General features: G+C 33.1%; 1 protein-coding gene across 3 annotated transcripts in view; it reads right to left on the bottom strand.

Moving 5' to 3' along the window:
• Positions 1-17,444, bottom strand: part of LOC145636012 (ABC transporter C family member 2-like) — a 40,957-nt gene extending 23,513 nt beyond the window's left edge. The window contains exons 1-19 of one of the 3 annotated variants that reach the window (XM_081687449.1): positions 17,295-17,444; positions 16,319-16,764; positions 14,946-15,124; positions 14,002-14,041; positions 13,310-13,466; positions 12,804-12,918; positions 12,644-12,724; positions 12,288-12,312; positions 10,844-10,900; positions 9,620-9,685; positions 7,197-7,271; positions 6,814-6,921; positions 5,742-5,876; positions 4,294-4,400; positions 4,113-4,206; positions 2,686-2,853; positions 2,057-2,197; positions 777-980; positions 514-612 (exon numbers count right to left, since the gene is read on the bottom strand). In XM_081687449.1, coding sequence (XP_081543575.1) covers positions 514-612; positions 777-980; positions 2,057-2,197; positions 2,686-2,853; positions 4,113-4,206; positions 4,294-4,400; positions 5,742-5,876; positions 6,814-6,921; positions 7,197-7,271; positions 9,620-9,685; positions 10,844-10,900; positions 12,288-12,312; positions 12,644-12,724; positions 12,804-12,918; positions 13,310-13,466; positions 14,002-14,041; positions 14,946-15,124; positions 16,319-16,651 — 2,184 coding nt within the window. In that variant the 5' untranslated portion in view covers positions 16,652-16,764; positions 17,295-17,444. The other 2 variants (XM_081687450.1, XM_081687451.1) reach the window with 2 other exon arrangements.
• Positions 17,445-18,039: the final 595 nt, after the last annotated feature.

Genomic DNA, 18,039 nt, shown 5'->3' on the forward strand with positions numbered 1-18,039 from the left:
AGGGATGGAGGAGAAAGATTTATGTTGATGACTACACGGAATAATCAAATTTGGTTCATGTTAGCCGACCCCACTTTTGGGATTAAGGCTTTGATTGATTGATTGATTGATTGATTGATTGTTCTAATTCTTAAATTAGATGTTCTAAACATATTACTCACATAAATGTTCTAAATTATTACTCATATGTTCAAAATTTTAATTTAAGTCACATGTTCTAAATTTTAGCTCGCATGTTCTAAAATTTTACTCACATGTTCTAAATTTTAAATCAGTTCTCATATAAGTATGAATTCTCACATATGGACATATTCTCACCGGATCCCTCCCCTATATATATATATATGTCAATATATATATATATATATATATATATATATATATATATATATATAATAATAATAATAATAATAATAATAATAAATGAAACAACGAATTAATACAAACTGCATGGACAAAATGAAATATAAAAAATATCCAGAAGCATTGATCAAGTGATGAACATAAACTTACTGGAAGCAATTCCAGGTCTTGCTTCAAGGCTGTAACATTGAGTGATGTCTCATATTTTGCAGGTTCAAATACTGATCCAAATAGAATGTTATCGCGTACCTACAAGAGCCCATATTTAGGAGTGACAGAAATTCTTCATAAATTATATTTTAACTGATAAAGTAAAGACGACCAGTCCACTTTAGTAATTGAAAACAAGCCCAGCTTCTGAATAGTATCTCTACTGCCAATAAGACAAAAGATAACATAATTAAACAACTCACAGTTGCATTAAATATCCAAGAAACTTGTGGCACATAAGCAACTGTCCCTCTGATGACAGCACTTGTATCAGAAGACAAAGCAGGAACCTCCCCAAGCATTGCAGATATTAATGATGTCTTTCCTTCTCCAGTACCACCTACTATTGCTACTAAGCTTCCAACAGGTATATCCAAATTTATATTGGCTAGTGTGGGCTTCTCTGCCTGAAAAAAATAAATAAATAAATAAATTCAAACATTTGATATCATTAGAAATGTGACCCACCAGAGCCCAAATATGTTCACAGGACTGTTAGAATATATGTAAGTAATAGATGGTAATTATCAAGCATAAGAACCTTAAACACACCAAAACAAAACGAAATTCAATGTAGAGTCGTAGAAGAATTGATGATAGCATTTTTGAGATATTAAAACTTTTTAACTAATTAGTTAAAATCTAATTACACACATTATCACTGAAAGCTATCGTTAACATAATTATGGTAAGATCTACAACTGCAAGTTTATTGATTATTTATTACCTTTATTAAGCATTTGTTCTCAAAATATGATGTGAGATTAACCTCATTTCTTGTCAATATTTAAACATATTGCATTGTCCCCACTACTATAGGCCCCATCAAACCCCTAAACCAAGACTATAATAAATGAAAGAGATCCAAAGAGATGAGACAATCTAAAATCGTACACCATACCATCAGCTCACGACCTCTAACAAGACAACAGCAAATTGGAGAATAAAAGGAATCTAAAGTACACTTGCCTCTTTTATCCATTTTTTAAATACTTGCAAATTTTGGCATGGAATAAGTATCATATTATTGTTTCTTTCACTATATCTACTTGCACTAATCCTAAATTGTTAATCTCTCCTAGAAACAATTAAGTACACCCATCAGCTCCACTTGCACATTAATTTATTCATTTCCATGTACTACCCAGTATCCATAGTTCTTCCTATAACTACATGTAATATCAAGTATTAGAAACAGGGAGTATATACATTACACCTACCCACCTTTTTACACTATTGCTCTCTCTCTCTCTCTCTTACTTTATCTTACACCCAACCACTTTTTTACATACTTTCATTTTTTTTTTCAAAGTTTTCTTAAACTACTACCTCCGTAACAGGTTATGTGCAACGATTTGACATAAAGCAGAGAGGAAAAATGTATAATCGTTGCACATAACCTGTAACGGAGGTAGTAAGTATCTGCAGTGACTTGTACAAAATGAATGTAGTATATATTTTTAGCAAGGATACGTGAGTAAACCTTTAAATCCCAAGAGAAATTTCCATTTTTAATCGAGACAGCCGGCAATGCTGGATCAAGAGGCGGATTTGGCAGAAGGACCCTCTCCTCAGCAAGCAATAATTCTTCCAAGCGTTTTAGGGATACATTTGCATTTACAACCTGTCACCACAAAAAAAAAAAAAAAAAAAAAAAAAAAAAAAGGACCAGGAATACATGATCAAACTAATATTTCAAAATAGCTGAGCAGCAACATATAAATCAGATTAGAGAGCAAATTGAGCATATAAAGAGGAAGCTATTTTATGTATTCAAATCTTGGTAGATCAGGAAAGGACAATTGACACCCTATATTTTCATTGACATTGCACAGCTACTCACAAACATCAATAGATAAATTACACTTTTAAGGAATCCTGCAGGGTGAGGAAGGCAGTGAGAGCACACCCTTAAGGGGACAACATTCACTACAGAGAATATTGCTATAAGGAATATGGCAATACTACAACATCACTGGGGATAGGGCCATATTGAAAGATCTATATAATAGATTGAAATATAAAACCATTCAGAAATATTTCTATCATACAACTTGACAGAATCAGTCCACGAAGCCATGTATGAAATAGCTAGAAGATTTGCCAGATTACCTGTGTTATGATGTTTGGGAGCATAAACAGAGGAAACCGTAGCACTGCAAATAATGAAAGAGATGTAAATGCCCTCGCTGGTGTCAACTCCCCTCCAAGCAGTGAGAACATCCCAAAGGAGACCACAGTTACCATAACAGGTATACTATTCAGTATAAAACTGTTTAACTGAAAATGCAAGAAAGGAAAAGACATCAACAGGCCACATATTGGACAAGCTCAGGAATGTGAACACATCCAACAATGGGCAAGGAGACAATAAACCATGTGCAATAAGATCACAAATAAAGTAGACACATGATTCAAATTCAAACTAGCTACATTAAATCAACAATAGCTAACAATTATCCACTAAAGAAACTACTAAAACATCATAATGAAGTGTTCCAAATTCATATACAGATAATATAGACCACACAAGACAGCAGTAAATTTACCAAAGTGACCAGACACAACAAAATTCATTAGCAAAAACCATCAGAATTCAGGAATCGATATTACAATGAATGAATATGATTTAAAAATTTATATTAATATTCAATCATCCATACATACATCAGTGTTGTGGCAAGACCCATGTAGCCATGTGGTGACCTGCATCTAATCTATATAGCCAAAAGTAACTCTAGGACTGATACACTTGTTGCACATGGCTGCATAGCTAACACAGGAGATTCCCCAAAGAAAATAAAAAAATATAAAAAATAAACTTCCCAATCCATTAAGTTATACTTAAGAAAGCAGCATTGATATAGAGTCACTGGGACTTACTACTACTTGCAGGTTAGTTAACTGGTTAAGTCATCACTTCCATTCTCTACAGGATAAGGGTCCAAATCCATAAGCTCACCAAATCATTTGTAAGAAGAAATCATCACTAAGCCTCCTTTCAAAAGAGTCCAAAATTATCCTCTCAGCCACAATCGACCCATGACACATATGCTCATGCTATCATTTTTAGTAGACTTCCTCTAGACCTTCTATTCCTCTCTCTTCCTTAATTTACCTCTATTTTCTCTAACTCAAGCACTTTATGGTGGATACTCCACCAAAAAAAAAAAAAAAACAGGGCGAAATCTTATTTGTTTATAGTGCTATTGGAACAGGCTGGTACCGTTTCAGTTCATAATATCAGTTATGCAAGTAATACATTAGAATAGACACTAATTAATGGAAATCTTAGCAGATTGCTCTCTACATAAATCAGTACACCCGATTGTTGACATAAGTACCATCATCCATAGCCACCAAGAAGTTACACCATCAGAACTAGGACAGCACCCTTTTGAAAGTTAAATTTAAATTAAATAATAAATAATAAATTAAATCCTTTGACCAGGAACAATATGCAAGGATTTGAAAATTTTTCAATTCTGAAATCACAGAATTCGGAATTCCTCATTTTCTCCCAAACAAGGTTCTCATACCGCTGCTAGTAGCTGCGCTTTGCGAAACCATGATAGCTCATCCGCTCGTAGGGTTTGGACCTTTCCTTGGAAACTAGTCTCCCATGCATAGCACCTGGTCAAAATTAGCAGGACTTAATATAAATTCTCATTTGTCTTACAAAAATCCAAGGCATAAGCCAATGTTACAAGATTTACATACTTTACAGTATCCATAGCAGCCAATATTTCATTCATAAGGCCGATTCTCTTGTCAGTGCGCTGTAAGCCTTCTTTGGTCAACTTCTGCATCTTGCTGATGATATATGTCTAGCATAAAAATGTAATAAGTCATTTTAAGTTTGAATAAGTGATAGATAAATAATTTCCAAAGGAGTGAAACAAGCTTTAACTGAATGAACATACATTTCCAAACTCACAAACCTGCACCTCACCAACAGGGTAGTCAATCCCTCCCACAACAATTCTTCTTATATGACAGAAAATAAAAACTTCATACCACCCCCATTTCTGAAGTTCACATGTATTATTAGCACAGTGCTGAAGTGGTGAGTGGGTGTAAGAAAAAGGTGGATAAAGTAAGAGAGAGTGCAAAAAGATGATTGGGTGTATGAAAAAAGAGGATTAAGTAAGAGATAGTGCGTGTAAAGGTGAGTGGGTGTAAGATAAAAGTGGATATACTACGAGAGAGTGTGTTAAAAAGGTAAATGGGTGCAAGAAAGGTGGATAAAGTAAGAGAGTGAGTAAAAAGGTGAGTGGGTGTAAGAGGGGCAAAGCAGTAAAAAGGGTTTGACAAATATGGAATCACTGAAAGTGTTAAGAACTTTTAGACACGGAGAAAGTACTTGTTTCTTAGGGACTGTTGCGTCAAAGTCCAGAGCCAAGAAACGACCTAATGCATTTGAACGATTTCTACTTATTATAGACAGTTTTAAGACTTTCCAAAAATGCCTACACTTTTCATACATTATATACTACATCCTCCCTACTCCTTGTTATCTGATAAATAAACTTTTTGTAGTCCATATGGAAAGAACATTGTAATCATGTCAATATTCATCAACATGAAATCCATATAAGTCCACAAACCAGGCAAAATACAACTCTTTGATCTCCAAATCTCAATTAATAGTAAATTATTGAAATTCAGATCAGCCACAGTTGCAAATAGTTGGCAGGACCCCACTTGAGCAAACCTTCTCTTACGGAGGATAGTAATTAATTTGCAACAGAAAAATTAGACGCCCTAGTAATCCAGTAAACTTTCAACAGTGTGTAATTTCTCAGGTTCAACCAGCCAACTGACCTAGGTCATGAGCCCCTAAAGTGAGAATGGTACTTAGAGAAACAAATTTGATGTGTTACATCAAATCCTAATAGGGGTACCCTAAGACAGAGAGAGAGAGAGAGAGAGAGATCATATACAAATTTAAATAAACAAAATGGATGGTGCTTGATATGCAAGTTAATGAGGAATCTCATACTGTAGTCTTCACTCTCCACTTGTAGTAATTACTGTGGTCATGACACAACAATACTAATAGTGAAAAATAAATAAGCAAACACAGGAACACCCAACAATGTTTTCTTTCCTTTAAGATTACATTTGCAATTTAACAAAGAGTAAAATGGCATTTGTTTTCTTATTACCTGTATGGGGAACAAAAGAACTAGCATCAAAGCACCAACAATTGAAGCCACTCCTAGCTCCTTGTAAAGAAGAACCATAGCAATAACAATACGAAATGGAGCAGACCACACTGTATGAAGGGACTGGCAAACTTGCTGCAGTAATAAGAACAACACATGAGATGCAATACACATTTAAATTTAACACAAAGGGCCTTCAAACAAACATTAAAATTTGGTCTACGTCACAGAGATCCAGCACTCTAGCAACTATTGCATATACCAGTTTCCCAATCTACTTGGAAAACAGAGACATCACAGGGCAAAGGCCAATTAGCCAGATTAAAGGAGCAGGCAAGAAACTAATATACAGTATACTAATTAGGTTCTAGATAATTCTCTCAAGAAATGAACAACCAAACTATAATTCCTTTTCAAGAGATTTAAAAGGGATATTATCAAGAAATTTTCTCTAGGTTAGGTTTATATACATGGTGAAGGTCTGCTTCAATAGGTCATGACAGAGTTGCCACATTTTATGAATGCATTCCTCAACAAGAATATCATTGACGACACAGATTCTAGGATAAGACGGCCATTGGTATTCAAACTCCTCATTCCACCTGAAGTACCCGAATTATATCCTTGCTACTCTGATATAGATATGGACACTTGAAACTTCATTTTAGACCCAAATGATGGAATTCTTTTCATACAAAAGCCAAAGTCAGACACTTAGACAGAATTCCATGTCTCAGTAACATAGGATAGATGAATACACTCAAATCTTAGCATTAAGGTCAATCATATTTTTCATGTCTTGAATACTTACACATATATTGGTTCCTTCAATGTTTAAATTATATGTGCCAATTCAACAAAAGATTGATCAACATCAAAACATATAAATTACTTGCAGCTAATATCATGATATTTATTCGCTAGCAAGTAGCAGCTACTGAAACTGTGCTAGCCAACAACAGATAAGATGTAATCTCTTAAAACAAGATTTTAAATGCTGCTTCATACACTCAACAGCAATTTGGATTTTTCAACAATGATCAATTTAATATACTAGATTAATAATACATGCCTGGAGAGATTCAGCATCAGTAGTCATCATATTGGTTATTTTCCCAGTTGCAATTTTTTTGCGACTCTCGTGAGTTAGCCTTAAGGATTTGCGAAATACTGCAGCTACCTGCAGGACAAACACAAAGATAGATATGAATAATGGGAAGACAACATATCACATGTCAATAATGAAATTCAACTATGAAAAAAATAAAAATCATATATATAAAGGTAATGTAGAAAATAATCTTAAATTACCAACAACTATTCCAAGCACAATAAGCCACATACCACAACTAAGCTATTCCTTCAATATAAAAATGATATGGAAGTGATTGAACTTCTTTTCTTAAGATATATAGGTGTTGGACAAAGATACAAGGAAAGCCAAAATAAATTTACCAACGTTGATCGGAGCCGGTACCCAACACGCATAACATTTTGAAAATATTGTGCTTCACATAACACCCCTAACACCTGGATTGTACATTAAACAAAAATGCAAAAATGTCAGGATCATTCAATGAAATAATATGATAATATTTAAGATTATCATGTGAAATGAAACTTATGCAACTTCCTTAAGGAAAACAATGGAAAAATAGCTACTTTTTAGTGTTAAGAATAAACAGGGGGAATTATTTAGAGATAAAAACAGAAAGTAAACTGTACTTCGTAGCATGGTACACTTGGGACAATGGTTAATCAGGTTAAGTTATGGGACTTTAAAACCGAATACTCCCAAGAAGACCTTCATCCGATCGTGTAGTTATTTATCGTACTAGATAGTTTACATTCATCCAAATTTTTATCCTACTCCTGGATGAATTATGGGACATCATATTAGTTATTCATGATTGAACTGAATAGGTTGCTGTACAGGAAACACGTCATCACTAGCTTTCCTTGTGAAGTAACCTTAAACTATAAAACACACCAACATGCAACAAGGAGATATAAGTGACAGACAACCATTTTGTTTTTGCTGTCAATGTAAGATAATTTATATAGTATTGCAGCTAACAATTGCCACTTTCTCCCATTTTCCCTTTTTTTCCAGAAATTTATCGCTTCTTGTGGAAAAATCAAAATTTTTCCTCCCAGCCCTTCACTTTTGCTAATTTCAGAAGATTTGTTATCAGTTACTAGAAATATAGAATACTAGATGAGAATATTCAACATCTTGAAATAGCTTGAGCAAAAACACACATTCCAAAGTGAAAGTCCAGACAGACCCTGGATGGTTATTATCCACCAGGAATCATTGACAACTTTTTCATTATTTAGCTTACTCAGTGAATGTATACCACATATTGGCAAAGGCAAAGTATTTATCCAATCATAAAAGGAGAGCATGTCCAGTTTACTAGCTTGTTATAATTTGATACAACTCCTATAAGAGAAAAAGTTTCATTCTGAACTAATTTGTAATCACCAAAAAGAACTGTGAAGAGCACATATATGCGCAGATATCCTCAGACAAAGGATTTTAGAACTATGCGTTGAAAGATCATCTGGAAAGAAGCCATCACTCAATAACATTTTACACATGGACATATATTCGAACATCGTGTCTATTTTCTCGTGTCTTTGTTATAAGATTTCTAGGTCTAGCACTCTAGTGTGATACTATATTTTTTATTTTGAGTTATTTTTCTTTATTTTTTAACATAAGATGGTTTCTATGAGAGCAGGATCTAGCACAATTTGGGTACAAGAATTGGCGCCAAAAACATCGAAGACACAGAGATGACAAATTACCTACTAAATGATATAGATCATATTTAAAGATAAGATTTTTTTTATAAATTTTCTATTAAAACTCAAATAAGATGAAAAGACGAATTAAAACATTAATATTTGTAAGCAGTAAGGCAATACATAAAAATGATGGAGTACTAGTGTAAAGTTTTATACAGAAAAAACAATAATAATAAGAATAAAGAGCTCCCTTGCACATGTTCTCATTTCAGCTACTCCTGTTTTTTTTTTTTTCTTTCTTTCTCCACTCATCTTTTTCTGCAATGAATTTTTTAAATCGGTCTCGCAAATGCATACCCAGTGCCCTTTTCATAATCACCAACCTCGAATCCTTAATCCCACAAAACCCAAATCCAAAGAACAAACATCTACACCCACATGGGGTTTGGTTGGCATCAAAACTTTGGCAACAAAATTCAAATTTATCATTAAAACCTACTAGCAAGTTATGCAAGAAGTCAACTCTAGCTTAGATGGAGCCCGGGATTTCAAAGTAATCACTGTGTCTAATATTTAGTTGGAGATGGTGGTGGATTAGGAAACAAAAGAACAAATACAGTAGGGAAATTGGGGGAAAAGGGGGAAAAAAATTGAAAGACTAATACGAGGTTACATAATAAACGGCACGTGTCCAATAAAAACGCATGAACCCATATAAATAAAATTAAAAATAAAATAAAGACACTCCAAAAACCGTGTTATGTATCGAAATCACCTTGTCTCACGACTCCCACCCCACAACCATACCTAACACAAGATCCAATAGGCATACTCGTGCTTCATAATTAATTATCCAACTGAAATAAGTCTAGTGGTTCCTATGTTTGTTAATATATATGAAGTTGTTTTTGTAACAATCATTCATGGTTCAGTGGATTTATCATCTCTGGTTTTATGCACTCACAAACATGACAGCACAATTTGAGTGGAAATTTTAAAATCCTATTTATGCAGCATTGCAGCAATATTAGAAGTCAACTACAAAAGAGCAAAATACAAAATGAAATTGATCACTGAATTCATAACGAAATTTTAATGACCCAATGGATAAATAGAGGTAATACCACTCCCACAAAGATTGAAAAGGCATAAATGTAACCTATCCAAGCTGGATCTCCTTCTTGCATTGACTGCAAAATTTACACATCACAAAAGAACTGTATTCAGCTGATACAAATGATTAGAAATCTTATTGAACAAAAGATTATAAAAAAAATACACAGCTAGGTGCAATGTTGATGATGAACTTCCACAAATTTATCTTTCGTACCTGCGATATTTGTACGGATGCACGCTGGTGAATGCACATTTACACGTGTGCTACTGAGTATGACTATGTGAGCCAATAAGTGGGTTTATTACAGATTATAGCCACTAAGTTAAAGCTTATTTAAAACCATCATTATCCTAAATTCCTGCAAAACTATACAAAAGCATGACCCTACTACCACTTTTCCCAACAAAATAAGTTGTGAACCTAAAGTACCTATTAGATGGAATCACAAGAAAAAATAAGCAATTACAAGGAAAATTATGGGAAATTGTGAAAACGATATAAAGCAATATACATAATATAAAGCTCAAAACCCTCTTATAACTAGATTACACAGAGATCATTCACATGAATAAACTAGCCTTCTAAGAAAAAAAATATATTAAAAATTATAATCATGTGTGATATAACTTATATCCTTAATCTTCCTAATTTCAATAATTTATATGGTTTACAGAAGGGAAAAAGAAAGTAGAGATGAAATTTGTTTTACCAAATTGAAGAAACCAACAATAAACCCTAATCCAATTATCTATTTCTTCATAGAGTTTCCACCAATAATCAGCTCATATCACCACATAACATCAGCGTAACCACCCCTGTTGCCTATTGCCACCTTCTTCCATACTAGTTCTACATTAACACATTTTTAATGCTACATGAAGAACATGCCTAGGCCAAACTTTATAATGAGCAAAAGCCAAGGGCGGTCACTGGTCAAATTATAAAGTAGGGACCTTGAAGACCCAAGTCAAACCACCAGGGAAGCTGAATCTTCACCATGACAAAGTATATTGTTTGAAATTGTGTGTGTGTGCGAGAGGGGGGGGGACCCCTTATTTTGTCTAAAACTTATACTATCTCAACTTATCCAAACTAATTTTGTTCAAACTTTATCTAAAATAAGTTAAAATAATACGAGTACAAAATAAAAACAAGCCCTTAATTCTAAATTCAACATTATGCAACTATTCCACTTTTCTTGTTGGTCATATGATGGAATGGGAGAACTGACCGTTAGTAGGCTGTTGAGCAAAAGTGGACCAACAAATTGCGAAAGATCATTACCAATCTGCAAGTCAGAAATATTTGGGCATTACATGCATGATAAAGTTGATAACAGCTAATGGAACAAACTGTTCAAGAGCCCTTATTTTAATAGTTTTTAGACCATTACATATATTAACCCTCTTATGGTATAGGCTAACACACATTTATACCAATGGAAAACTCATATCAACTAAATAAATCTTGATAAAAATTAACTTGTATACGATACATAAATCAATTTATGTATAATTTTGAATTAGAATATCTCCATGAGTATCTTATACAATCTATAAACCATGGTTACCTATTTATATACACATTGAAACAAATTTAACAAAAACCCACATGATATATTTTTTTTTCCTTATATACAAATCACAAATTGGTTATATATACCTGAATTTTATATAATCAATTAACATCAATGACGTGTCATTATTATATATATACTTTTTAAATTTATCTTCGTATTTAGTTTTATAATTTTATCCCACTAATGTTTTATGAACTGTCTTATTTTTTTTTTAAGCATTGTAGGAACTGTATTGATTTCCTTCGCTAAAGTTTTCTCAAAACTTTATGATTTTTACTCCAACAATTTAACCACTCCTTTAAAACTTTCTTGAATTTTATTCTTTGTTCTCTTTTAAAACTCCCTTAATTTTCCTTGGATGCTCTTTCTTTTGTTTACTTTACTCACCTTTTTCAAATTCTTTCAAATGATTATCTTTTTATGTTCCTTTCTTTATATCGTATTGTTCCTTATGACGATCCATGTTAGCTGACCCCAAAGTATTTTTGGGCTAAGGCTTAGTTGTTGTTGTTGATAAAAATCACAATTATGGTAAAATTCATTTTTTCTAATATTGAACAAATGAATAGTAAATGAGTACCTACAACAATACACATTGTGTGTGTTCCATTTCTTTTTAGTTGACACATTTTCACTACACGCAATAGGCACTATTAAGTTACTTTGATTCCCTTTTGCAATTTATATTCAAGGACAAACATAGTCATGTAGGGACTTGTTAGATTCATCACAATGTATATTCTCTAAAAATAAACCGAATATAATTTTTTTTCTTATTGATAATTAAAAAACGTTATTTCTGAAATCATGCATAGGCAAATGTGTTAAAAGAAATGTGTCTACTAAAATGAAAAGGAGGAAGTATAAGTATATTATATTTTTATGTGTTGCATTATTATACAAGCCAACTAATCAAATGTTAAATATATAAATAGAGTAGAAATAGCTCAAAATAGCTTCCGGTAATGTCAGATTTTTGTTTCTAGATAATGTGAGTTTTTACAGGTAATGTGAGTTTAATATCAGATATTGTAATTTTTTCATAGCAATATATATATTCTATAAATGATCTTGCATATTTTGAAGACAAAAGTACCTTCCAGAATCCTCCCCACCAAAACCTACAGACAAAAATGAATGGGTCAGTAATTAAAAAAGTATACATATAAGATATATTACAGCAAAACAAATATTCATAATCAAATCTTGAGGATATACAAAAGTAGCCCAAACATGTTAAAGTCAAAATGGTTCACTGAAATGAAAATATAAAATCTAATTTTTTGGAATAAATTGGACAATTTGAGAAAATAGGGAGCAAAATGTTTTTGCACAAGGCAATAAGACAAAAACAAAAGCTTGAAAAGTCAAAAAAAAAAAAAAAAACAAACAAACAAACAAACCACCACCAATTAGCATAGGTTTACAGATGAAAGATATTCACCAACATACCTTCCACCAAGACTACGATTTAACGGTCTTAAAAGCCAAGGTTTTGGTTTTCGAGATTCCACAACCCAGCAACTCTGGAACCTAGAATATCAGACAAAAACCCAGGGAAACCATTCATACACTATAAAAATAAGAGATATATGTAAGAAATTGTACATACTTGCTTATCAATGTTTCAGTTTGATCCCATGTGTCTAGCTTCCATACGTCCTTCTCTGTTAATGGTCTTTTATAACCAAGCTCCATGAGGGGATTCATCCACGAAAATAAAATTTCTATCATCAAGGTAGACAAAATAATAAGGCAACTTGTTAAAGAACAGAACACTTCAGAAATTGAGACTACATGTTCTGATGTATATCTTGTTAGGATAACATAAGCAAGCAACCAGTCCTTCCTTCAATCACAAAAGTTTATAAAATCATCTAATTAGCCATCTTAAACATGTTTAAAAGTTTCCAATTGAAATTGCTTTTACGCATATGACAAGGAAAATGCGATTATGATGTCTCTTTAATTACTATCTTGAAAAGGAAAATGTAATTATGATGTCTAATCATTAACTAGAAGTGATTCAAACATTTTAGAATTCAGGGAATCATCAAACATAAAATTAACAAGGATGGAAGATCAGCTCCCAAAGGTAAGAGAGGAAAAAAAACATACTAGAGAATATGTTAACATGCCTCTCCGGACAGATTAGTTCTCCACCAGGAAGTTCCTCGTACTCACTGTCATCAATTTGTTCATGCCTTATGGGAGTATACCCCGGGTAAGGATCCAAACTAGGAACGTAGACAAACAAAAGTACTCCAAACAGGCCCTAAACCAAAGAAAATGAGCAACTCTAAATACATCTTTAAGAATAGAGAGCACATTAGTCACAGATAAGACAAGCATAAAAATACCACTTTTATCAGAACTGAGTTGCATGAGCTTTCAATGATACGTAGTTTGCAACATGAACTAAGAAAACTTATAAGGTTGAATATTCATTGATTATATTCAGCAATAAAAGCTATTTTTATATGAGGTATAGATACTGCTTCTATCAATTAAATTAAAGATATTTTCTAAACGAACGATCTTTATTCAAACAGCAGAATACAAGATACAACAATTTAGATAGGGATCAATTACAAGTAGTTGGAGCCATTAAATAAGCACATCAGGAAAACAAAAAACATTCTACTTAAGAGAGGGATTATATACAACTCTATAAAAAGCGGCCTTATTGCTTAAAATAACTCTTAAGAGGATTGGTCAACTTACAACTCTATTCAAAGGAATGAAGCATTTTTCAAAGCCTAATTACATGATAAAGTAAATTAAAATGAACAAAGTAAAAGACAACTAACCTGGACGACAACCTCACTGATGTAGAGATACAGCACCGATCTGCAACAAGACAACCCCAGTCACAAATGATAAAACTAGTGACGGTGCTAAAATTCAAATAATTTTGAGGAACAAGCTTCCTTCACAGAAAAATATACAGATACAAGAAATCATCCAGTAAATTAGACAACAAGATAAAATATTTTTTGAAAAAAAAAATTTATTAACTTCTTGTTATACATGCAAGCTTGAAGTCAACCACAAATTTTCTTTATTTAGGGAAAGCATGCAACAGGAGCTGCAGAGCAGAAACAATCATTAGAGATGATGAACAGATGTATACAAAGTAAACAAGAGGATGAACAAAGCAACACAAAAAAGAGGTGCACAAGAGAAGAAGATGAAGAAATCAGCCACCACAAATGTGCCACAGCCCACTGGAAACTAAAAGTATGAAATTTGCATTTACTATACAATCCATTATTTTCTATTTCTTGTATTTTACTCATTTTTATCATTTCACTTACTTTACTTTTGCTTGTAGGTGGAGGGGGAAGGGGTAATAGCATAATCAGGAATTTCGAATAGGCTAGAAAACTAATTAAAACAAGATTCGTACATATCCTTTAAGACAACATTTCCAATCAGTATTATTTGTTATGCTGATACCTACATTCTTGAGTAAAAATATAACGGCTTATCATCAAAGAATTGTAGAATTGCTTAAAAAAGGCAAAAGGGAAAAGGAAATAGAGTGTGACTTTGTCAGTTGTCATAAATATGTTTTTTAAGAAATTTTTAACAATTGAATGATGGTTTGAATAACGTACAAGCACATAAGAAGAAAGCATTTCAATCAGATGTAAGAGTTAGTCAAAGAAGCACTGAAGATGTCAGAGTTAGTCAAAGAAGAACTGAAGATGTCAGAGTTAGTCAAAGAAGCACTAAAGATGTAAGAACCAACCTATCATAGTGCTCCTTCAAAGTAAGCATGAGATTGAGCATCACAGCATCTCCAACCAAAGCATACATGACACCAAATCTGACAAACCATCGGAATTCCCGAACATACACTTTAATTTCTATGCCAGTCATGACTAACACTGAGAGCCAAGCCAGAGCTTCAATGATCAATGAGATCACCTGAAGTAGAAGAAGGAAATATGTGTTACTGATTCTGCAAAATGGAAGTGTTGAACTTGAATAATGCAAGTAGGGAAATATTGCAAGTCCTAAATCAATGGGAAAATTTTGTATATAGGTCATGAACACCTCTAAAGAAAAGGGAAAAGATGCTGAACTCATGTTCTAAAATTTTAGACAATATGAAGAGAACTGACCCTAAAAGCTGCAGACAGCAGAATTTTACGCTTGCATATATCACAGTAACAATGACTATAAATATCACAGTGACAAAGAGACTCATTGATGTTATCATATCAGCTGTTGCTAGTGTCCGAGATATATACAGACCTTTAACTCTCAGCAGTACAGAAACCATAAATAGAGGTTTTAGGCAACTTTTTGGCAGCAATGAGAAAGAAAATATGATACCCTAAACATAAAAGTAAACAATATTCTGACCAGCTTATACATATTTAATCAAAGAGATTAAAAATAAGATTTGATCTTTTAAATCCATTTTCTACAAAGACTTAAGGTTTTAGTAGAGATTCCCTGTCTTCTTTTTAAATAAAGAAAATTGTACAAAGGAAGACCTCGAAGAAGAAAAATACAGAAAGGGAGGACTGATCTTTAATTATGAGGTAACGAAGGAAAGTTATGCACATATACACTTGACACAGACATTCAAGAGAGATCATGAAGTACATCTTCCAACTGAGAGTCAAAGATATCTACTTTTATCTCACATAAAGAGTTTTGTCTCTAATAACGATACTGATGACATACAGAGAATACAGAGACTGAAAAAGCTATTTTTCGTGATGCATCTCAGTATACAAGGCTTGACTTTTCTATATTTTAATTATGTCAACAATTTCTTTTTTTCTCATTAACTGTTCCTATTAAGATATGAGATACTGAGTATCAAATCTTAGATATTTTTGGTCATCTTGGTTCGTTGTGAAAATAGAACAAACAAAGAATAAAGCTCTGCGTGCGACTCTTTTTTTTATTTTATTTTTAGTATAAAATGGATGACTAATAAAAGAACACACAGAAGTATAAACTAGGAAACAAAGAAAGCAAAAAATGTTAAAATTCAATGACACAGCACATAAGATAAGAACCCCATTGCAGTTCAATAAAAATCACTCTGTATGTTACATGCATCAGCTGAATAACAAACTTTAAGCATCAAATAGAAGGACATACTTCATACGGCGCAAGACCAGCCTGCCCATCCAAATTAAGCACCGAAACGCCCATAATTAACCTAAACAAAGGCTCAGCAGCAGAGTAACCAGCCAACAAAGCCAGGAAGTAATTGTAAAACTTGGACCTCAAACAAAACTTCTGAGCTTTCACATTATTCTGGATTACCCATATTCGATATAGACAAAGCCCCATCATAACTAAATGCGACACGCAAATCACAAGACTGTTTGTACCACAAGGTGTATAAGCTCCCAGTGCATTTTGCACTGCTGTTCCCCAGACACCATTCGCCACCGGTTGGCAATACCAATCCAATGGCTTGAAAGCCATCGCTAATCGCCTTTTTACCCTCAAATCAATCAGTATAAATTCCTGCTTACTTTTGCATCAACCTCAAATAAATCAATGATGAAATATAGAACGCATTTATTCCACTAAAACACCTGCCACAAAACCAAACCCCAATATAAATTCAGCTTGCTTTTACAACTCAACTAAAAAATTCTTCAACAATTCGAGCTAAAAACAACATAAAATCATCCTGCTAAAAACAATTATAGAATTATCATTTAGTCAATTCGAAATCAAACCCTTATATATTTTAGCACAATTAAGAATCCCACAATAGTAATTAACTTGTTAAACAAACATATTAGATTAATTTCTACAGAACATTATTCCTTTCGACTTTCTCATAATCCAAACCCCCCAAAAACCCAATAAAAATAGGGATTAAAATTAAAATCATATCAAAAATGAGCATAATTACAATCAAATTAACAAGTACAAATTTTTTAAAAATTTGGTAAATGATTAACAGCTTAAAGTCTTACTAAGTTGACCGTAAAATTGGTGACAGAAGATAGAGATTGATTGGCAATAAACACACCATTAATATCCCAAATTAGTCAGATAAAATACGCGGAATAATCGTAAAACGAAGCACATTTTTAAGAGAGAAAGAGAGAGTGACCTTTTTTTTTTTTTCCTTGAGAACTCTTCTCATTGAGAAGCAAAACTCAAAAGATCGTGTGAAGGACCAAAATGTATGGAGAATAGTTAATAAATAAAAGTACAAAAAAGAGAGTAAAGGTGTAGAATCAAACATTTATTAGATAGTGTAATATCCTACTACTAGAGTGGGCTTGGAATGAATTGGTCAATCATTTGTTTGAGTTGTTGGTGTTAGAGAGGCCTGCGTCACCGCTTACGAATCTTTTACTTTGTGTTTAGATAGACGAACGCTTTATAGGGATGTCAATTCGGGTTAATGGTTCGGTCTTAGATTGGGTTTATCAGTTTTTTTGGATTATGATGGATTGGATTGGGTCATTATCGCATCAGATTGGACAAATAATGGGGAGGAATGGGTTGAGTCAATCGTGTAAAGTCCCACAAATTTGTGGTTGAGGTCGTGCTCAGCCAGCGATGGTTGAGGCCATGCCCACCAATGAACATTTACTAGAAAACAAAGGATAATTTAGAAAATAACACCTAAAAAAAAAACAACTTTTATTATAACACAACGAAAAAAACTTACAAATTTGATTTCACCACCACTTAACGGATTCATGGATGGAATCCGTTAGTGGGGCCATATGTGACACATGTCAATAGCTTATTGGCCTAAAAATTAAGTTAATTAAAATAAAAATAAAATAAAATAAATTAAAATAACCCTAAACCAGCCAGCCCCACCATCGGTGCAACCTACCCAG

Source organism: Chenopodium album, chromosome 6 (assembly GCF_948465745.1).
Source record: "Chenopodium album chromosome 6, dcCheAlbu1.1, whole genome shotgun sequence".
NCBI classification, from domain to species: Eukaryota; Viridiplantae; Streptophyta; class Magnoliopsida; order Caryophyllales; family Amaranthaceae; genus Chenopodium; species Chenopodium album.